The 21,590-nt window shown below is 39.3% G+C and overlaps 1 protein-coding gene across 7 annotated transcripts in view; it reads left to right on the top strand.

The window, feature by feature from the left end:
• The window catches only part of MICAL3 (microtubule associated monooxygenase, calponin and LIM domain containing 3), a 155,839-nt gene that overhangs the window by 57,038 nt on the left and 77,211 nt on the right, over positions 1-21,590 (top strand). For 4 of the 7 annotated variants that reach the window (XM_077783309.1, XM_077783310.1, XM_077783307.1 and 1 more), the window contains exons 3-17: positions 2,778-2,985; positions 4,359-4,475; positions 5,160-5,261; positions 5,789-5,944; positions 6,454-6,554; positions 7,122-7,379; positions 7,961-8,076; positions 9,354-9,480; positions 9,946-10,039; positions 11,180-11,327; positions 12,571-12,767; positions 13,669-13,784; positions 14,246-14,308; positions 15,032-15,205; positions 16,196-16,288. In XM_077783309.1, the coding sequence (XP_077639435.1) occupies positions 2,778-2,985; positions 4,359-4,475; positions 5,160-5,261; positions 5,789-5,944; positions 6,454-6,554; positions 7,122-7,379; positions 7,961-8,076; positions 9,354-9,480; positions 9,946-10,039; positions 11,180-11,327; positions 12,571-12,767; positions 13,669-13,784; positions 14,246-14,308; positions 15,032-15,205; positions 16,196-16,288 (2,070 nt within the window). The remainder of the gene's footprint in view (positions 1-2,777; positions 2,986-4,358; positions 4,476-5,159; positions 5,262-5,788; positions 5,945-6,453; positions 6,555-7,121; positions 7,380-7,960; positions 8,077-9,353; positions 9,481-9,945; positions 10,040-11,179; positions 11,328-12,570; positions 12,768-13,668; positions 13,785-14,245; positions 14,309-15,031; positions 15,206-16,195; positions 16,289-21,590) is intronic. The other 3 variants (XM_021551933.3, XM_021551931.3, XM_077783311.1) reach the window with 2 other exon arrangements.

The following is a 21,590-nucleotide window of genomic DNA, read 5'->3' as shown; positions in this document are numbered from 1 at the left end:
TTATCCATGTCAGAATAGAAGTCAGTAATTTCTTGAGGAAGCCTGGCTTCTGTACACTTGAACATAAACCAATTCTGAAGTTTTCATACTTTGTAGGATAGCTCTTAATTAATTGCCCATTTAAAAATTGTTCAGGGATGAGGTGCTCTGCCTGGAGCTGAGCAGTTTGTGCACATGGCCAGCATCCAGGCTAACCAGAATGCAGATAATCAGAGTTCATGGAAGTGTCTTGGACGTGATGGGTTGTTCAAATGTAAATAGTTACAAATGGTGCTTTCTCTCCATTGGTTATAAAGAGAATACAGCATTTCAGTTTGCATTTGATATTCTATTACCATGGCATTGTTATTGGAAACTTGATATAATCTGTCTGAAAGATCTTGAGCAAGAAGTGTTTTTGAGGGGTGAGCCAGCTTCAGTGCAAGGAGTTGCTGCAATTGCTTGGAGTCACTGAAGGGAAAGGGAACAAGGAATAACAGTAGCTGCCTTTATTTGGTTGTGCTTGGCATGTCATGGAGTTACTGCTGACTGTGAGTACCAGAATGTGGGTTTTTATGAGACATCTGACACTGGAAGAAGCACTATAGGTAGAAAATAATGTTTTCTGGTTTTAATTGTGCTTAGAATTTATGTTTTATAATTACATAATTTAATGTTGCTTAAAATTTGTGTTCTATAACAACATAATTTAATGTTTTTGTGATGGAATTTATAAAATGCAACTTCGACCATAAATTACTTGCATGAGTATTATACATTCAGAATATACAGAATCTTAATCTAAATCTGAGTGCTTTTAACCACATCCTACTATGAGAGCAGGGAGGAAGGATAGAGAGGAATAAACCTTTTAAGTTCCTGTGACGAAGTTTCAGGCAACTAGCTTATAATTTAATAAAACCTGAGTTGGAATAGTCTGATTTTAGTCCAATTCCTTTGCTGTTGTGTACTCCATCATAAATATTTTATATGTGGAAATTTGTCAAAGAATGAAAATCACCGAATTCAGTGTGTTCTTTTTGCTTATTGAAATCCAGGCTCTTTGAAGATTGTAGTTGTCAGCCAAGGAAAATTATTACCTGAATAAGTATGATAATACTGAGCTGATTTTCTGAAAAGTTTAAAAAAAGATAGACAAGGTGATGTTTGGGAGTTACATTTACCTACAAAGAAAGCAATATTAAATTGGAAGAATATAGTAGATCCTAACTGAGGATCCCTTATATCAAATTACAAGATAGACACCTGTTCAATACACAATATTATTTAGGTATTTATTAGTTCAGAGGGTGTGCCTTTTGTCCCAAATGCTTTCAGGTTCCTGAAACTACTAAAGCAGTGGTGTTGTTCTTCCCTTCCCTTTCCTCTAGACTTGGATCTCTGCCCTCAGATTTATGTGACTTCTTATCTTATTCAGTAGTCCTACGTGGAATTTGCATGTCGTAACTATATCATCACTGCTGTAACTGGTTTTCCATCATTCAGGCTTTACATTTGCAGTTTCATGGTGCTTGCAGAGTTTATACCCCAGCGAATAAGTGGTGAGAATGTAGCAGCCTGTAAATATTGTCAGATGGGGATGACCACTGAACACAAAGTTTTACTTTTGGGGATTGGTTGTTTATCAGAACACTGGCTCATAGTTAAATTTTGGCATAATTAAGAATTCCTCAAAGAGCTTCCTTGTGCAGCCATAAGGATATGGAAAAGAATCACACGGCAGCAGCAGCAGCCACCTCTGTAACAAGGTCTTTATTCCACATCTCTGGTTTACTTGGTAGAAACCAAAGTACAATATGATGAAGAAATGGACTGTGTACTGTATTTGTGACTGCACATACCAACACTTTCTCTGTGGACCTCGGTTTCTGTGGCTAAGAAGTGTCTCCTGACTATCTTGGGTTTTTAATCTAAAAGTATTTTGCTGCATCATTCTGTTCTCAGAAGGTACTTCAACACTCGACAGGCACGTATTTTACATTCTCGAGTTGTTTATTAGCATCTGATGGTGTTCGTGAGCAGAGTGGGAAAAGATAAGAGAAGGTGAAAGGCCTTTCATATGACAAAGGTTGGATTGGAGAAAAGATTTGTCTGGTTGCACAAAATTTTTGTTTACGTGCGTTCACTTCCCTGAAGTCTCCTTTGCTACAGTAGTGGAAGCACAAAAGCACCACCAAAGGCATAAATTATTGTGCTCTGACTTGTCTAATCTGTGTTATTCTGTTACTCTAAATGATGGTGTTTATAAAAACATTAGTGTCTTGTGTCTGTCTGCTGTAACTGTTGCAATGCTACTGAAGATATTCTTAAAAAAGGCCAGCTCAGGGTTTGGAAGATGAGAGGAAAACTTGTCACTGTTTTTGTTTTTTTGGGGGTTGTTTTAATTTTTTGCTTCAATTTTTATAGAAAAAAAAAAAAGCAATGTGGGAAGGAGAAGCCTTCAGAAGTATTGCTGTTCTCCAGGTACTTATGTAGCTTGCAGAGTATAACTGGGCAGCTCTTCTTAAAGCAAGGGTTGCAAACAAGCACACAGTTTTACTTGCCTGCTTCCTGAGTCTTTTCACTGCTCTGCAATATACTTAATTTTCAGGTTGTGCTTTCTGCTTATCAATGGCAGACCTTGGCAAGTAGAAACAGAAAGACTGTTCTGAAATTTCAGCTTATGTTTCAGACAAAGAGCACTTCTTCCTAAGAGCTGTGGGACACGCGGAAGTTGCTGCAGGAATACCCATTTCCTCCAAGGACTGTCCAGTTACTCGGTGCTGGTTGTTTTGCAGTGTCTGATCATTGGGGCTGGACCCTGTGGCCTTCGCACAGCCATCGACCTGTCCTTCCTGGGAGCCAAGGTGGTGGTCATAGAGAAGAGGGATGCCTTCTCCCGCAACAATGTGCTGCACTTGTGGCCCTTCACCATCCACGACCTCAGGGGCCTCGGCGCCAAAAAGTTCTACGGCAAATTCTGCGCAGGATCCATAGACCATATCAGTAAGTACAGCCAGGGATGGACGCAGCAGCATTGCTTCTTCCTGGGGGAAGGAAGGTGGGAATGAAAATTCAGCCTACAGCAGTCCCCACTCTCAAGTTTTTATGGTACAATTCAGCATTACTTTTGCATTGTGCATTCTGGGCTAGTCATGAGATGAAAACATGTAGTGTTTATCTGTCATCTCTTAGACATTCCTAAGGCATAGCTTCTTCCCTCACTGAAAAGTACAATTAAAGCCCACTTTTTTCTTTTTTATTTTTAAATTGATAATTTTTCTGTTTTTTGCTGATACATTCCTGCAGCTGCCACATTATTCTGTATCTCTTGAGCAGCATGTAAAGAAAAATTAGTGCATGCTTTTGAAGACTCTTGAGAATTTCAGTCTGGAGAAAGGAGGTACAGTTTTGGATTTGTTAGTTTTCAGAAGAATGTGAAGATACGTTTTGATTAAATAGATGTTTATGCATTAAAATTGAAAACAATCTTGATGATTGTTATATTCTGTTAAATCAATCCTCTTTGAAAGCTGAACACTTTGGTGGAGTAGGAGTTATTTTTCTTTTCTTTTTTCTTCCCCAAAATTCACTGTACATGACACAGCCATGTGTTGTCCACCAGTCTGTGTTCTTTTTTTTTTTTTTTTTTTTAAATTTGGCAACAAATGGTAAAACTGGAAGATTTCTTTGTAACTTCAGCCTTGCAGATTGCTTTTTCCTTCTAATTTCTTTTCATTTTTATTCTTCCAGTCTTTATGCATTTTGTCTTATTTTATATATCAGCACAGCTAAAATTTAGGGTTTAGGTGAAGGATTTTTTCATTTTGGCATCTGAAATATGACAGGTATTTTCCTTCAAATTAGTTGAGTTTGCATGCTGTAATTTTCATTCTCATTGCCAAAGTGGCCTGAAAAGGAAAGAGGTGGTAAGGAGCTTTCTATGCCCTCACTAACCCAGAGGTGTTGGGATGGAGGTGCAGGCCATTATTAAAGCCAGGCTGATCCAGTGGCTCTTTGCCATCTGTGACAAGTGCAGTCATGCCTGTGCCGTCTTCCCTCCCTCTCCTGCAGCTTGTGTCCTGATTATTACCCTTGTTGCTGATTAGGGGACTGAAACACCAAAAATTACTTTTTATACTTTGAAAAGAGTTGGGTTTTCAGCTGTGTTGAATTTTCTTAACATGCTGTGATATCACACACCAGTGGTGCCTGGATGAAGTGCTGGGAACATGGTGGGGAAGAAGAAAGTAGCAGCTGGCCTTTAAGTCAGGGTATCGGTAATGTCACACAGACACACATGGCCACTTGTGCTCTTTTTTTTTCTATTTCTTTATAATCTGCTTTTTTTTTTTTTTTTCTTTTTTTTTTTTTTGCAGGTATCCGTCAGCTCCAGCTGATCCTTTTAAAGGTTGCCTTGATCTTGGGAATAGAGATCCATGTCAATGTGGAATTTCGGGGGCTCGTTTACCCTCCAGAGGACCAGGAGAATGAAAGCAAGTAGCACTGAAATGGGCAGTAGAGAAGGGGGATGTTGTAGTAGGATATACAAGATACACTCCTTAACTCTGCTTATAACATTAAGTCCTTTACTCATACTCCATTAATAAGAATAGTTATTAATCCATTTTAGCTTGGATTTTTAGTAGGATTTGTTTTTCCTAGTGACAAATCCAAATTACTTACTGTATGGAACAAAGTCACCAGAAGGACTACACAGAAATAGACAGAGACGTGGTAAATTGTAATTGCTTCTAAAATACTTAAACCTATTACGTAACATTTTGAAACAACTCCTTTCTTTGCATTCACTGAGCATATTTATATTGGTGAATGATCCTTGGTTATGCTTTTGGTATCGCTGTGAAACCTGTTCTCTGATCACCACAGGAGGTGTAGCTTACTTGTTTTTTGGCTTTTTATTAATTGTATAGGAAGTAGAGAAGTTTGTAGGGGCCCTTAAAGGAATTAGGGGAGTTTTACAGAGCTGTGTCTGCCTCTGATTCATGTGGAGCTGCTGCACAGTTCAGTAATAACCCTGTCATCACTGTTGCTGTACCGCAGGGTTTCTTGACTGATCATGTGTTGAAGGATTTACTGATAGTAAGAACTGGTTCTATCTAATTTTTTTCTATTATTATTGCCATTTATATTGTCATTAACTTGGAGTTTATCTACAGGAATAGGTTGGCGTGCACTGGTCCATCCCAAAACCCATCCAGTGTCTGAGTACGAGTTTGAAGTAATCATTGGAGGGGATGGCAGGAGGAACACCTTAGAAGGTAATGGTTCATAATTCACCTCCAAACAGAACTTACCTTAAACTTGTTAGAATGAACATCTGGAAAGACACTCGACAAATGATAGGGAGATTAAAAGTCCATGTAAAAATCCATTTATAGCAGAGATGTGGGTGGTCTTTTTTTTCTTCCTCTAAACGAATAGAGACATAAGGGTTTTTGATCTGGATAATTTTTCCTACATTTTTTCTTTAGTTGAGTAGTATTGCCTTCCTACCTTTGGGTGTAGGAATTGAGGTGTTGAGTATTATTCTGTGTAGCAGAGAATCCCTTTTTTTTAATGGAAATTGCAGCTTTAGGGACAGAGATGAGAGATGAGGTGGTGGGGAGATTTTTCCCTAAATAGCACTTTTCTGATGAAGCAATTGTTCTTTCCTCTGTGAAGGAGTTTGTAACTCGTCAATTACCTTCTCTCCCTTTACTTTCTGAATGCACCTGTCTGTTTTATACTGAGCCTTCTCTGAAGGTGTGTTTGCTTTTTCAGCATTACAACTTTATCCTTCCTGTAGGGTTTCGCCGAAAAGAATTCCGCGGTAAACTTGCAATTGCTATCACAGCAAACTTTATCAATCGCAACACCACGGCTGAAGCCAAAGTAGAAGAGATCAGTGGTGTGGCCTTCATCTTCAACCAGAAGTTCTTCCAGGATCTCCGAGATGCCACAGGTTTGCCAGCAGTTGACAGATTTCCAGTGAAATAGAAACTGTATAATTACAATTTTGCAGCTCAGATTTGTGTGTTCGATCAAGAAACAAGCATCTTGTGCAAGGTGGTCAGTCAGTGCTGCCTCTGAAATATGACTTCCCTGTTTTTCAGCTGTTCTGCTGTACAAAGCAGATGTGTGTCATTTTGATTCAGAAGTGGGGAACTTAGGGTTTTCAGAAGATCAGAACCCTAAATGGGAAGAAGTCATGAATCCAGAGTTGTACTCTTTGCACTCCACATCTGAATGCAAACCTTAGAGTTAAGATAAATGGATTTTTTAAAAGAGGTGACTTTATGCAAGTGTAATGTGCTGTGGTTTTGTTGACAGTTCAGAATTTAAAGTCACCCAGAACATGGTATTCTCTTTTTCTAACCATGCAGTTTCAATTTACTTTCTTCTGGTAGAACTTTTGTTGCACATAACTCCTAACTTGTTCCTTCACTACTATGTCTTTTGTTCTGTCACAAGGCATTGACTTGGAGAACATTGTCTACTACAAAGATGATACACACTACTTTGTCATGACTGCCAAAAAGCAGAGCTTGCTGGATAAAGGAGTGATACGGCATGTGGGTATTAACTTCTCCTGTATTCTCTGTAAGCTAAAATTGTGGTGATAATTTACTTTTTGTAAGGTGAAAGTAGGAAAATGTGCTTTTCCTCCATCACATAATGTTTTTCTACAGTTGCTATTTTAGAACATGAATGTAATTGTGTTCTAAAAGGCAGTTAATGCCCTCCTGAAGTATCTTAAACCATCAGATGAGTGTTACAAAACCTGTCGTTTTCAAATTTGTCTCCTTTTGTAGATTTGGGAATTTTGTTTATGCTAAGATAAAATATGCTGAAGAAACATTTAATAGCTTAGTTGAGCTTCCCTCATTTTATGGGAATGAAAAATGCTCAAAAGTTTCTTAGCCCTTTCACAGTCAGAAACGCAAGCAGGACTGATTACTGTTTGCAATAAAAATCTATAGATTTTATCCTGGAAGCATTAACATAAGAATGAAAGAAATTAGCAGGCAAATTAGCATGAGTGGATTTGACAGAATTTTAATGCCAACTTCTGTATATACCAATCTTAAGATAAACTTGTGGATTTGACTGTGGCACTTTAACTTTGCTGGTTTCGGCAGGACCACGCCGACACAGAGGTTTTACTCTCCCGGGAGAACGTGGACCAGGAGGCTTTGCTGAACTATGCCAGGGAAGCAGCAGATTTCTCCACTAACCAGCAGCTGCCGTCGCTGGACTTTGCCATCAACCACTATGGGCAGCCTGACGTGGCCATGTTTGACTTCACGTGCATGTACGCGTCCGAGAACGCGGCCCTGGTGCGCGAGCAGAACGGCCACCAGCTCCTCGTGGCACTGGTCGGGGACAGCCTCCTGGAGGTTTGTGTTCAGCTTCTCGGGTGTAAGCTCTGAATGAGCCAAACCTTTGCGCCAGCACTGGCAGAGAGGCACTCTAAGGAAAGAAAGCTGCTGGTTGTTATAGAATAAAGTGGGAGGTTTGAAGGAAGGGTGGGAGTGCTGGGGAAATAGAATTTTTAGCATGGTAATGATTGCGCTTAAGAAAATGTGTGCAGAGCTTTTTCTGAAGTTCTGTCTATTCCATCTGCTTCTTGTTGACTCTCTACAGAACCTACTGTAGGCCTGCTAGTAGTTAGCATTTTGTAGTTGGTTAAAAATGTACTGTCTTGAAGAGAAGCTGTTAAGGCACCCCAGGCTATGAATTACTGTTGGAAATAGAGGGATATTGGCTTTGGGATAGCTCATGAGCTGTTCACTGTACATCTGGTTTCCTCTAGCCCAGTGGGAGTGGAGCTTGAAGCTAATTACTGAGTTATAATTTCCCAGCAGATTACTGCCTGAATATGTACTTGATACTTCTTTAAGATTTTCCCTAAGTGATGCTTTTCCTTTCTCTGCCTTTTTTTTTTTTTTTTTTTTTTTTTGGTAACCTATACTATCAGCCTTTTTGGCCAATGGGAACTGGAATAGCCAGGGGATTTTTGGCTGCAATGGACTCTGCTTGGATGGTACGAAGTTGGTCGCTCGGAGCTAGTCCTTTGGAAGTCCTTGCAGAGAGGTAATGGAGAAAGTGAATACATTTACAGTTCTAATCCAATCGTCCAACATCTCATCATTCATTACAGTTTCTTTTAGTACAAATATGTAGATAGAATGGGAGATACAGACTCTCACTGTTTTTGGAAAATGCATGAGGGTATCATTCAGTTAAAGCAAAAAAATTTCAAAGGAGTCGATAAACTGAAGTATATAGAAGAGTAAGAAAAGTTGCTATTCCTGGTCCTAGTTTTAAAAGATTAGATGAGGAATCTTTTTTTTTTGGGTGCTTACTGACATTGCATGGACAAAGTGAGCCTGTCACAGCCCTTCAGTGGCAAACCAGATGAAGATGTAGGAGGTGCCTCTAAAGTACCAGATACAAAAGTTCTTGCTGTCTCCTATTATCTTGTGAATGCTTTTTATTATTTCCTTGTAAGGAAGCTATGACCTGCTGTATGTCATGGTCACTTTGTTTCCTGTAAGCCAAACAGCATCTTGTCTCTCTTGAAGTATGTGTTAATCAGCTTTTCCTGAGTGTGGTTCTGGTGACTCAAGGGGCTCTCTTGGAGATCAGAACCTGAGTAATTAGGAGATGGAGTAAGTAAAAACAGCAGTTTGTAGGTCCTATTTTCAACTTCAGCAACTGCTGAATCTTCTGACCATCAGGAACCATTGTATAATTTCTAAAATTGCACAATGGCATAATTCATACTTGAGATTCCATTTGTTTGAATTTAAAAAATACAGTGAGGAAAATAATGTTGCTGTTGAAGCCAGACTTCATCACCTTTCCATTAGCCACTTCAGACAGCAGTAAGATCTTCCCTGGGATTTCTCTTCCACATACTGAACAAACTCGGTTCTCTTGGCCTCTCCTCGCAGGGCAAATGCTCCAGTCCCCTTGGTGGCCCCTCTTCCCAAGTCCTTCCTCAGTGTCTTTATTGTACCAGGCAACCCCTTCTGTTTCGCTTAGTGTGTTGTTCTCTTCCCTCCTTTGAAATTCTGAAGTTGTATTAAAGTGCAGATTTTAATATGGTTATGCTGACTCTTATCAATGTAGTGTCTGAAGTGGTTAGATTTCTGATTTGAATGTTTATCTCTCCAGAGTTTACTTAGCCATTGTAGTAGTGATACATCTCTCATTAAAAAAAAACAAAAAACCACCACAAACAAAAACAGAACAAAACATTAAACCAGCCAAAAGAAACCAAAAACCCCAAACCACCACAAAGCCTAAACAAAACAGATGAATCAAAACAAAACCCCAAACTATTTTTTTTGTGTTATTTTCCCAAGGGAAAGCATTTATAGGCTGCTGCCTCAGACCACCCCAGAGAACGTGAGTAAAAACTTCAGCCATTACAGCATTGATCCTGCCACCCGATACCCCAATATCAACATCAACTTCTTGCGGCCACAGCAGGTAAGTCACAAATGGTGCTGCTGAGTGCTTGCAATCCTCAGTGTCTTTTCTCAGGTGAAGCTATGCCGGTGTTTTGAGAACAGAGAGTGATGTGTGTGTAACATGGAAGCAGTGAAAGGCAGTTGCATCAGTCAAGAGTAAACTTTTGTAGTTGAACAAATTCCTTTTTAGGAATGTTTGATTTTGATAATTTTAACTGTGATATAATGATATAGGAAACCTTTAATTTTGTGTCTTCAATGTGTGCATGTGCATTTTCTTTGTAATAATCCAGTCTAGCAGTCTGTCATTGTAATTTGGTATCCATTGAGCAGCAGCAGTCAGCTGGACTTTTGCTACCTACAAGTACTTATCTTCCCTTTTGTACCTTGGGATGTCTCCTTATTGTCTTCTGGTTATTTCTGTGTGTATCTGGGGTGCACGGCATCTGTTGATCATCTTAAGTGTTTGTGTGTGTCATTTTAGGTACGCCACTTGTATAATACAGGAGACTTGAAAGACATTCACCTGGAGATAGAGAACTTTGTGAACTCCAGGACACCAAAGCTGACTCGAAATGGTAGGCCTGGCTGCTGTCCTATTCCTTTTGGTATTCTGGAGCTGGATTAGTGCAGAACTAGAGGGCAGCAGGGCTGTAGGATATTATTTAACCACTCTCTTAATTTAGAAAATGTACCCAGTAATTGTTTTGTCAACAGTCTGAGCTTACAATTTTCCAAGTTTCCATTAGCATGGGAATTTATTTTTGTTTGCTTAATTTCCTTTATTTTATAATGCTGTTAATTTTCAAAGCATATTTGTTTGTATAGGCAGTTCTTTTCACCTCCTTTATCTCTAGCAGTGCCCTTATTTAAAAGCGCAGAGACCTGGACTGAGTTCACTCTAACAGTAGACTCAGAACGCTTACAAATGTATCGGAAGGTATTGCTTGTGCAGTCTTGCATGTTCCTGCTTTCCTTTTCTTCCTCTCATCTCTCAACTAAATGAAACCTCACTTTGCTTGCATTATTCTGAGAGCTAGATGCCTTGTGATAAGCATTTCAGTAGCTGTCTCCTTGTCTCTACCCTGAGGGGTATGTCAGACTTTTCCTTTTGCAGCCTTGTCTTGGATGCCCACATAGTGTTTTGGGACTCCCAGAGTGACTCTTTGCTGCTAAGCCTCCCTTTCACTGCTGAATAGCTGCCTAGTCTCTGCTCTTTGCCCTGCTGCCATGTCCCTTTAGGCTGTAATCTCATCAGATCTTCTGGTAAAACAAGGTCAGAATAGGTCAGTGCTTTTAAAGGAAAGTTTTCAAGGGAGAAGAAGTTGTTACAGCAGTGCATTTGTAGTTCTTCCACTAGAAATAGTATATCTGGGTTTTAGAGAGCGCTGCTACTGTATGTCCTTTTGATCATATTTAACAAGCATTTGCAACTGTTTTATATTTCCTGGGGCTTTTTTACAATAGCTAGGGTGAAAAGTCTGGCAAGTTACAACTTAGATAATTACTTTTCAGCAAATTAAAAATACTTTCTTGGATTTAAAATAGATATTGATAGTATTTTTAAAAGAGAATAAGAATCCTGTCCTCCATTACCCATTGTAGAAGGAGTTTGTTTTTTATGTTAAGGTTTTGCATGTTGATTCATGGGGTTTATGTTGTACTTAGAATTTGAGCTGTTGTGCATTTCTATTTTGAAATGTGCTATTTTTTTACAGAGTCTGTAGCTCGCTCTAGTAAATTGCTCAGTTGGTGTCAGAGGCAGACTGATGGATATGCTGGTGTTAATGTGACAGATCTCACAATGTCATGGAAAAGTGGCTTAGCTTTGTGTGCCATTATCCACAGATACCGTCCAGACTTAATGTGAGTAACTGGCTGCTTCAAATAACTGGGAAGAGCAGGAAATTAGTATTTGGAACTAATAATATGGAGTTGGAGGCAGTGCATTTGTGATTTATGAAGAAATAGATTGAAATTAATTCAATTAAACTTGATAGAAACCAACATCCAGTGATTCACTAGCAGAGTGGAAGGTCATGATAGCTTGACAAATTTGAAAATAAATGTGTTGTCATTTTCCCTTCTGGATGATTTGGCAGAATTAAGCTTCAAAATGGTACTGACTGGAAAGCATTATTGACTGACAGATTTTATGTGTGCAGTGAGTAAGAAACAGTTCATAGCTTCAGTTAAATCTCTTGTGAACAAGTCTCTGCACAGTCCTTTATAAATTTCCTGTTTAACAAAGCAACTCTTTAAAGATTTTCGGGCTGCTCTTTCTAGAAGTAGTGACCCACAGCCTAAATAAAGAGGTTGTTACTGTTTGCACACTGACTTGGTGGTTGGGTGAATAGTAGAGGTGTCCTCTAAAGAGATGTATTGGGTAAAACAGTGCCCAGATTCTAGAATGGGAAACCCTGTCTGGAAAAAGTGATGATAGCAAATACTCTGGTACTTTAATCTGAAATGTCTCCAACTTCCCAAAGGGACATCAGAAAAAGTAAATTCTAGAGCTGTACTTGAAGACATAATCCACTCTAAAACATACTGAAAATTTGTGGAGTTATTCCAATCCATATGCACTGAATTACTTCTGCATTGGTGTACTTGAGTTAACCTGAACTACACTGTTTAATAGCTTTATAGCTTGTGGAGAGGTCAAACAGCTTTTGAAGTGGTTCATGTAACTCTCTACAAGCTATAGCTTTTTATATAGTTATACAAGTTTTGGAAAAAGCCAGCAGGACAAAAACATGGATCAATCAGGAGAAAAGAGGACAAAAAGTCAAGATTTAATTTAGTTCCAAGAACATGGAAGATTTTATGTAAGGGAAAATGTAGTCTTCCAGTAAAGGAGGAAGTGGAGATGTATTTCAGAGGATAATGCTTTTTAAGAAGAAAAGTCTAGGTGTTTAGGAGGAGCAAAGAAATTTTAAAATAATATATTTGAGCCAAAGTTTGCTGTAGTTAAGTAGCATCAACTTTGTCAGGTTGGTGGCAAATAAAATTAACATTTCAAGGGGAAAAAAAAAGATGGATATCCAAGTTCTTTCAGAAGACTGGTTTCTACTTGATTCAGTGCAAGGCCTCTTCTTGCCCTCTGCAGAGACTTTGATTCCTTGGATGAGCATGATGTGGAGAAGAATAACCAACTGGCCTTTGACATTGCTGAGAAAGAGTTTGGGATATCTCCCATCATGACTGGAAAGGAAATGGCATCTGTTGGAGAGCCAGATAAGCTGTCGATGGTGATGTACCTCACACAGTTCTATGAGATGTTCAAAGACACCATCCCCTCTAGTGGTAAGCATTTTGGGGCACTTCTGTGGGATTTAAAGACTTCTCCAAGGGTGAATGTGTGTGTGTCAGTTACTGTCATGCTGCCTCTGCATGAGCACATTGAATAATTACTCGCTATAGCTTTACAATACACAATGCTGACTTGTTACTGGTGCTGATAAAGACCATGTTAGCAGCAGCAGGAGCAAAATAAGGAGTTAATATACGATAATGTCCTCAAAAGTTCTAAACTCACTTCACTACTGCTGGATAAGTTTTCTGCTTTCTTACTATTGTTTGTCTTAGCAAATGTTAGGTGCCTTGCTAGTAGCTGTTGAACAGGTAGTTTCAAAACACAAGCTGAGTTTTATACCTGTTTGTCATCTGTGAATGGTGAGACTAAATTCAGGCCACTGAGGAACAAAACATCTTTGATCAGAACTGAAAGATATAATTACCTAACCCAAATCAATATGGCCAGCCTTTAAATATTGATAATGTCGTTACAGTTCTGTATTACTGGTGATCTTAATTCACGTGTATCTCTGGTGAGGGGAAAAAATTGGATTTAATAGCCTTTTAAATATATAGTATGTATCATGTATTAGTTCTAAAACTTTGGACTGGTTTTAAGGATACTGATGTCCATGTTCTTTAAATCAGCTCTTTAAATGTAAAAGTAAATAGAGTAAACACAGCTTCTTTTATGGGTGGTTATAAATCCTGAAAGAACTGCTTTGGGCAAAATGAAAAAGCAGAATAGCTGAGAAAGGCATTAATTCTAGATGTTAGTCATTTTGTACAGAGAATTTAAGAAAAAGACACTACACTAAAAAGAATCACTGAGTCCCTCAGCTGAGTATTTAATACCAGCACCACAGAAAAAAACTTCATGGCATTCCCTTCTTCTGCCTGTTGTCACTAGCAGATAGCCTGGAGCTGAATGCAGAAGAAAAGGCTGCCCTGATTGCCAGTACCAAGTCTCCCATCTCCTTCCTCAGCAAACTGGGACAAAGCATCTCTCGGAAGCGCACTCCCAAGGTAACCAGGCACAGCCCTGGGAACACTTGGGTCTGGCAGGCTGCTGTCCAAGCATGGAACTAAAAATGCAGATGTTGGTGTTTGTTAGCATGGTCAGTTTGCAAGAGACCATGTCTTCACCAGCTCTTGGTATGGGACAACAGATGACATTTATGACTGCAAAAATACATCTGTAGTATGTACTCTCAGTGGTGTATTTCAGTCTTAAAAGCTTAACCTTATGGTAGTATTTGGGCATATATTTTCTCTTGGAACATAGCTACTTGCACAGTTTTTGATGATTTGAAAGCATTGAAGAATTGTCCAATTGAAGGTAACAATCCCCTAAGGATTATATAGGAAAAATCTCTTTCATAAACAAATGGAGAATAAGCATGGAAGAGCACTGATGACATTTATCTCAGCCCAGAGAGGTATGAGAGTTATTTTTGTTTTCTCTCCCCTGCTCCTTCTGTTTTCAGGACAAAAAAGAAAAGGAACTGGATGGTGCAGGAAAGAGGAGAAAAACCAGCCAATCTGAGGATGTAAGTATTACAGTGAGCTGTGTCAGGGAGCAAAATAAATGGTACGTACCTTTTTCCCCACTTCAGTTCTTCATTTTTTTAATATCCAGGCAAGGATTATATAGGATATTTTAGATAAAATTTAATTATTCTTCAGGGGTTACACTTTCATGGTATCTTTAGTGCAAATATTTTACTAATGATTATGAAAGATTACTACATAACAAATGAAATGTTGCAGTTCCCTGATGTTCTCTTTTCATTGCAAATTACTATGTTTTGATGAAGACATCAGCACTCAAAACTTCTCAGTAAAGTTGTGCGGTATTTTTAGAAGCTTGATGCATATTTAAACTTTAACCTTGATTTGTGCAAAAGTATATATTTTCCAGTATGCCCATAAGGCAGTCTTTCAAATTCAATGTTTGTAGCCAAATGGGTACAGCTGAATTAAAATGCAGTGCTTTGGGTTTGTTGTTTGAAGATGAGCCTTTGGTTTATGTAAAGGGCTTCACAGGAGTGTTTCAGCTGAGGTCTTTTTGGTAAGTATCAAATAAGATTGAAAAGATCAGTAAAGTTTAACAGAACATTTAATGACTTGCCAAAGGAAATTAAAATCTGTGCTTTCAAGTGAGGCTAAGAGATTTGTTATCTATAGCTTAAGAGACTTTTCACACCACAGGGATAGAAAGGAAAAGGTGATCTGGTTGTATCTTGTTAAATTTTGATGTCACTGATTGTCAGGAGGACCTCCCACGAAGCTACAGAGAAGAAAGGCCCACATTAGTGAGTGCCCTGACAGAGAGGAGAATTGATGCTGCCATTGGGAATCAGAACAAAGTCAAGTCCATGGCAACCCAGCTGCTGGCCAAGTTTGAAGAGAATGCACCAGTGCCGTCCTCTAACTTACGAAGACAGGTAGGAGATGGATAATAAACCCCTTTGTTTTGGAATTGTAGAGGAAAGCCATGAATGATAGCATGCATTCCTCAAGACTGGATGCTAGTGTTGCTTTTCTGCTTCAAAGGTTCTCCTAACAAAAAGTGCAGTTTACCCAAAGCGTAGAATTTACAAGTACAGGGTGGAGAAGTTTATTTTATAACTACTATTGCTCTTTAAAAGCTTTCCAGGAATGTTCTGCTTATGCTGTTTCAGTACAAACATTTGATTTCTGATTTGAAAATTTTCCTATCAGGTTACATCTGTCTGTTCTTCTGAATTGTGATTAAGCTTTGTTCGTATGTGTATGTGCAGCAGATGAATGCCTGGGAGTTTCTTGGCAATCAGGGTATTTGTGTCATTCCAAGTGAGGCTCATTTGTTCTCTGGGATGGTATCTGAACTGCTGCAACTGCAGGAGTTGTCTTTGAAGTTAGATTGAGTCATTTCAAGCTGCTGCTGGCAGTGCAGTGTCAGCAGGATGAGGCTCGGTGTGGTTCAAGTGCCAGAGTCCTTGCTCTGCTGCATAAGTCCATCTCCACAGCTTGTGCCAAGCTCTGTGCCATGGCCACATTGTGAGTGGGACCTGACCTGGCTGCTAGAAAGCCAGGTCAAGTTTGTCTCTGCCACACTACATAACAGCATTATTAGTGTAACATAATCAGAATGGCCATGTCTACCCACACAATAAAATGTTTCTTCAGCTGCTGCACATTGGCTGGCATACTCAGCCAATGATTTGAAGAAACAATGAAATGAAAGGTCCAAAAATATGTGAAGTTTCCCATTTTTGGATGTTTTTTTCCTTTTTATATTTTACTTGCTAAATGAATTCCCCCCTACCCTATTTTTTTTTTTCTTAAATGTTTGTCTGTCTTATTCTGTATTCCATTCCTACGGCTTTCTTTGAGTTTCCTTCACTATTTTATCTTTCCTCCGTGGTCCCACCTTCCCTACAACCTGCATGCAGCAACCTGTCCTGCCTTACCAAGAGCGTGTCCACAACCAGCCATCCAGCAGACGAGAGCAGGGCCGGCTTGCTCCCATACCCCAGTGGAAACAGGTAAAGAAACTCATTCTGACTACAGTGCATTTCCTCACCCAACACCAGCTATCACTGTTGTGTTTTTAAGCCAGTCCTTTTCCAGCACCTTGTCCGAGTCTGTTATTTTAAATATCTTCCAGCGAATAAAGTCAACAATCTCCCTTTGGTGATGATGAATGGTTTAATGTTTCAAAAATATTTAATAAAATTTTCCCTGCCTCCTTATGCTAGCTTCAACTTACCAAGACTTTCATGGATGTTGCAGCAGAAATTTTTGCCGTAGAATTTCTAGATCCTTCTGTTAGAAATAAGCAATGTAAGCAATTATGGAAACTCATGAGGTAAAGATATCCTATCATCTATGATATTAAAGCTCTTCCTTGACATAAATAGTAAAATTGGTTATCTGTTTTGCTATTCTTGTGTGAAATCTTAGGTGTTCTGTAGTTGCAGGAGACTTTCCTGTGGCTTCCCTTTCTTTAATGGAGCTTTCCTTGCCAGCTTCTCACACTTGTTGCTTTGCAGACTCCTGTGTTACTGTGAATTCAGTACATTTTAGGTTTTCTTCCACAAAATAGGGACCAACAGCAGAAAAATCAGCAGGTATCAAATTTTATTTTCTCTCCAATGTTTTGGGCCATTGTCATTGCTGCTGTTTTTCTTTCAGCCATGCACTTTCCAAAACTAAGGCTTCTGATAGGTGATCTTTTCAGGCATTTAAGGATACTTACCTCACTGGTTTCATCTGCTTCCACTGTTTCCCTGTGCAAATGGCCTCCTCATGTTTCTGAGAGTGCTCAGAGGTATTTTGCTGACAGCCATAATTTGGAGAGACATCTACTTTTCTCTGGCTGTAGTTTAATCAGAGCATACTTCAGAGTCAAGAGGAAGAAGATGATACTGCTTGGAAATTCACTGTTCTTGATAAATATGGATTCATGGTGATCTTCATGTCTGAGGCATTCAGCACAATTAATGCTGCATGTAATGACTGGCGCCCTGATCAAGAAGATTTCTCTTCAAGAAAGAAGACCTAAGCCTAGGGGAGTTATTGTCAACATACTTTGATTTCCTGACTCAGTGTTTGTTCTTCCTTTTGTCTCATCAAAATCTTCTTTATAGGCTTATGAGCATTTTGAGATGGATTCACATCACTCATGATTAAGGCAAAATTTATTTCTCAAGAATACTTATTAAAAAAAACCTGAAGCAAAAACGCTGTACAATATTAAGTGAATTGATGAGCACTGCTTATATTACCTCCTGGAAAAAGGAAAACTGGATTGCATTGGCTGTCTCTCTCTGTTTTAGCACTTGGAAAATGCCACATTCCTGCACCCTTGAGATTTCTATTTGAACCTGTTACTGAAAATTTATGAAGGCTTTATAGATAAGCCTTTATAATGAAATACAAAAGTTCTTATTGTCATTCTTTTGTCATTTACAGAAAAAAAAGGACAAAGTTTTATTTTCTGTTTTTATAGAGGATTTTTCTTACCAGAGATCAGTTTTTTGTTCTTGTTTATACCTGAACTACACAATTTAAAAGAAATTTTTAAAAAGGAAGAAAAAATCCTTCTGCTCTTCCTTGATCTCTGTATAGGAAGCAGTGTAGGGCATGTCTTTGAAAAATCTTTCTGCAACAGTTTTACTTTCAGAGGATTTGAATTATTTTTCCAATATTGGCAGTGATTGCCTTATGTGGATGATTTCCTTTTCAATTTTGCACATGGAGATGATCTTTATTGACTGGCTCTACTGCATCAACAGAAGATTGATTCCTGGGTCCAGATGTCTTGCAGGATTTGCAGTGCTTCTGTAATGAAGAAGTGTAAAACTGGGTCTCAAGGATGCAAAATCTGCAGGACACAGAACGATCAAAACCCCCTGATAGGTTCCCTGTTCCAAAGGTTCCTTGCTGTGTGCCTGAGGAAGGGAAGAATATGGGTTACCTTTATTCAAAAGCCATGGAGGTGCACTGAGCCATTTATTCTTGACTGAACAGAGAACAGCTGAGACCACTGAGCCAAGCAGCCAACTTTGCCAAGCCTGGACAGAAAACCCCTCCTGCAGGAAGTTGTTGCTGGAGCAGTACTTTGGCTGGCTGCTGAGATTTCTGGTTCTGGTTGCTTTGGCAGGCAGAACCTTATAGCTGTGAGGCTGCACCTTTTGATGGTGCTGGACTGGCCTTCTGTGGTGACATTGGTCACTCTGGGTTTATAGCTCATCCCTGGGTGACAGACTGGCAGCAGAGAAGTGCTGCTGAATACCAGGACCTGTCACTGAATCACAGAATGACCAGGTTGGAAGAGACCTTCAAGTTCAAGTCCAGCCCATGCCTTAACATCTCAGCTAGACCATGGCACCGAGTGCCACATCCAGTCTTTCTTTAAACACAATGGTGACTCCACCACCTCCCCAGGCAGGCCATTCCAGAACCTTATCACTGCACAATGCTGTAAAGGATTACTATTCCTTCTGACAAGCTCTTTAGGGATGATATATGTTGGCTAGAAAGAGCTGCTCATGAAGCTTTTGGAAAGATATCTTTTGGCAAAAGGATTGAAGTTCATGAGCAGAAACTTCTGCTGACTGAATATGTCACATAGCAATGACCTTCTAGTGGAGAGTGCTTTGAAGAGGAGAAAAGCAGCTCTGAAGTAAAAAAAAGGTGGTGGGGGTGTTACTGAGTTGAAACCACAGGTTGCCTAATGTTCTTACAAGCTGGCAAAATGAGGCTGAGATCCTCTCTTTGGGAGAAAGGCAGTTATATGACTGACAGGTTTGGTTCTTCCTGCCTTTTGGAAACTGCATGGAAGAGGAAAGTATATTGCAAAAGCATAAGAGTGGTTGCAAGGAAGAGAATGCAAAGGAAGTGGTCTGGGTTGGACCCACAGTTCTGGTGAGAAATTGGCATCTGCCTTGGGGTATTGCCTGCTGGTGTCTGTCAGATGGAGAGCCTTAGCTGTAGTTGCTTACCAGTTTAAATCTTGATTCTTGCTTTACCCTTGAATTAACATATTAGGCGAGCAATTTCCTTAAGCTTGTAAGGCATGATACCTCTGTGTGTTGTAGAGGTGGCTTGTTAAAAGAGAATTCCTAGAAAGAGTGAAATCCTGGCAGAATCTGTTCTGAAGCAGTTTTTACTGTCATCACAAGACCTTTAATGCTGTCTATCTTGGAAAGGCATTACCTTCCTAAGAGCAAAGGGGTTAAAAACCTCACCAATCTGCTCCTCACAGCATTCTGTGTGGCCTGCATCCCTTCTGAATTGGATTATAAAGTTGAGTTTATTGAGTTATGCTTTGAGGATGTTGACCTGTGTTGTCAAAATTGGTTTTGTGTTCTTATGAGCACCACAACAGCATCTAATGATGCATGAAGATATTGTGAATGTGCACAGTGGAAATGTAATTTTTTTAATACGATGGAAATATCACCTAAAAAGGCTGGATTGTGTTTCATGGTGGGGTGGTTAATCTCCTCAGATGAATGCCTGCTTGTGTAAGAACATCTTCCATCATGTGCTCTATGCCTTCTGAGCATAGAGCAGCATTTTGGCTGCTTTTGGGAAAGAGCATCTCATCCAGGATCAGGAAGCCATTGAAAGCCATATGGTCTATCCAGAAGATGATCTGACTGGGCATGGAGACAAGCCTTTTAAATTGAATTTTGCCCTGGATTTCCAGACCCTCATCTTGTAGCCGTCAGCAGTCTTCTATTGTTCCATAGGTCTCCTGTCAGCAACAGCTTTTGCATGTAATACATAAGTTTAAATCATGTTTGATGTGTACAAAGATACTTGTAATATGGAGATCCCACGTGTTTTGGTGCACATCTTTTCTGCCTCTGGACATCTGCTGCTTATTCTTTTGAGACCATTCCCTAAAGTGTGACAAAGGGCAGTAGTGCAAACTTTGCAGTGATTTTGTTGGGATTGTGTCTGTTGAAGATAAGTGATGACTGAGATGGCCACAGACAGCAAGAGCTGAAACCTCAACAGGAGAGAACTTAAACACCAATGACTTCTGCAAATACTGCTTTTTTACCTTTAATTTTTTATTTAAATATGTTAATTGCTTTCTGCTTTCCTATGGTCATCCTTGTCTTTGCTAACTCAGAAATGCATTCTACTGGAGGACTGACTGATGGAAGACATTCTTCATGCATTCATCTAATATTATATTTTGAGATTTGCTGTGGAAAAATAAGCAAGTTTGTGAAAATTTTGACACTTGAGATGTAAACTTGGCCATGGACAGATGAAAATCCACGAGCAGCTCTGTGGTTGAGAATGTTGCCATGCTTTCAGTTAGAAATTAGTGATTTCATAGCTAAGCCTTTTGAAACATATAAATGTTCCTCATCCACTGCAGTGCAAAGTCATATGCTTCAGTTTAAGCTGCTTTTAGCATCTGTTAGAGATAGAGGAGTGTATTATTTATCTAACTGTTTTGTTGAAAAGGAAGAGAGCACCCAAACAGATGTTAGTACCAGCTCATCTGCAAGGGCAGTAATAAACATCTGTAATATCTCTATACCATGTGCAGTTTTTTAGAGATTTATCTAACACTGGCTTTGGGTACACAGCATTTTGTTTTTTCCCAGTGCAACAATTTCCAGATATGCTCTGGTGAGAGCTCAAAAGGAAAGGAAAAATCAGGCAGAAGGCTTATTAATAAACAAGAAATGGTGGAGAAAAGACTGTACGTAACAAGGAGTACAGCACTAGAAGGACATGTTTTCTGGTGTATTATACTGTGGACATGTATGTGCATTGTGTAATAAGCAGACTATTAAATACAGCTCCATTTTATCTACAAACCAGCTGGATTTCTGTTCTAATAGAATGTACAGTTTAGCTTGCCTGAGATGGTGTAATGTCTATAAGTTAGAGAGGAAGGATCTGAAGCTGGGAGCAGAACACTGAGACTTGAATTGTATTAATAATGAGCTGCAAGCAAGAGTAGTTAGGTCAGCAGGATGGATATTTTTAAGCATTTTAAGGCATAGCAATAAGTAATTTTTCATGAAGTGAAGAGAGCAGTCCAATTGTGCTGTGGAGAGTTCCAAGTTTTGCCTTTAACTGATTATAAGACCTTGACTCAAAAGCTGTTGGTTTAATTGCTCATTGATACAAATCTGTGTTCACTGACTGTCAAATGTGATTGTGTGGCTCTGGGTAAAAATTTGGGTCTCTCAAATTAGCTAAAGCCACAGTGTACCTAAAGCTGAGAGATGTGTGAGCTTAGGATCATGGTCTCAGTTCATGTAATATGGCCTGTCTCACTGGTAATGTTACTTCTTTTCTACCATTTTC

Source organism: Lonchura striata, chromosome 5, assembly GCF_046129695.1.
Source record: "Lonchura striata isolate bLonStr1 chromosome 5, bLonStr1.mat, whole genome shotgun sequence".
NCBI lineage: Eukaryota > Metazoa > Chordata > Aves > Passeriformes > Estrildidae > Lonchura > Lonchura striata.
Note: the sequence above shows the minus strand (reverse complement) of the source record. Positions and strands in the feature narration are given on the sequence as shown.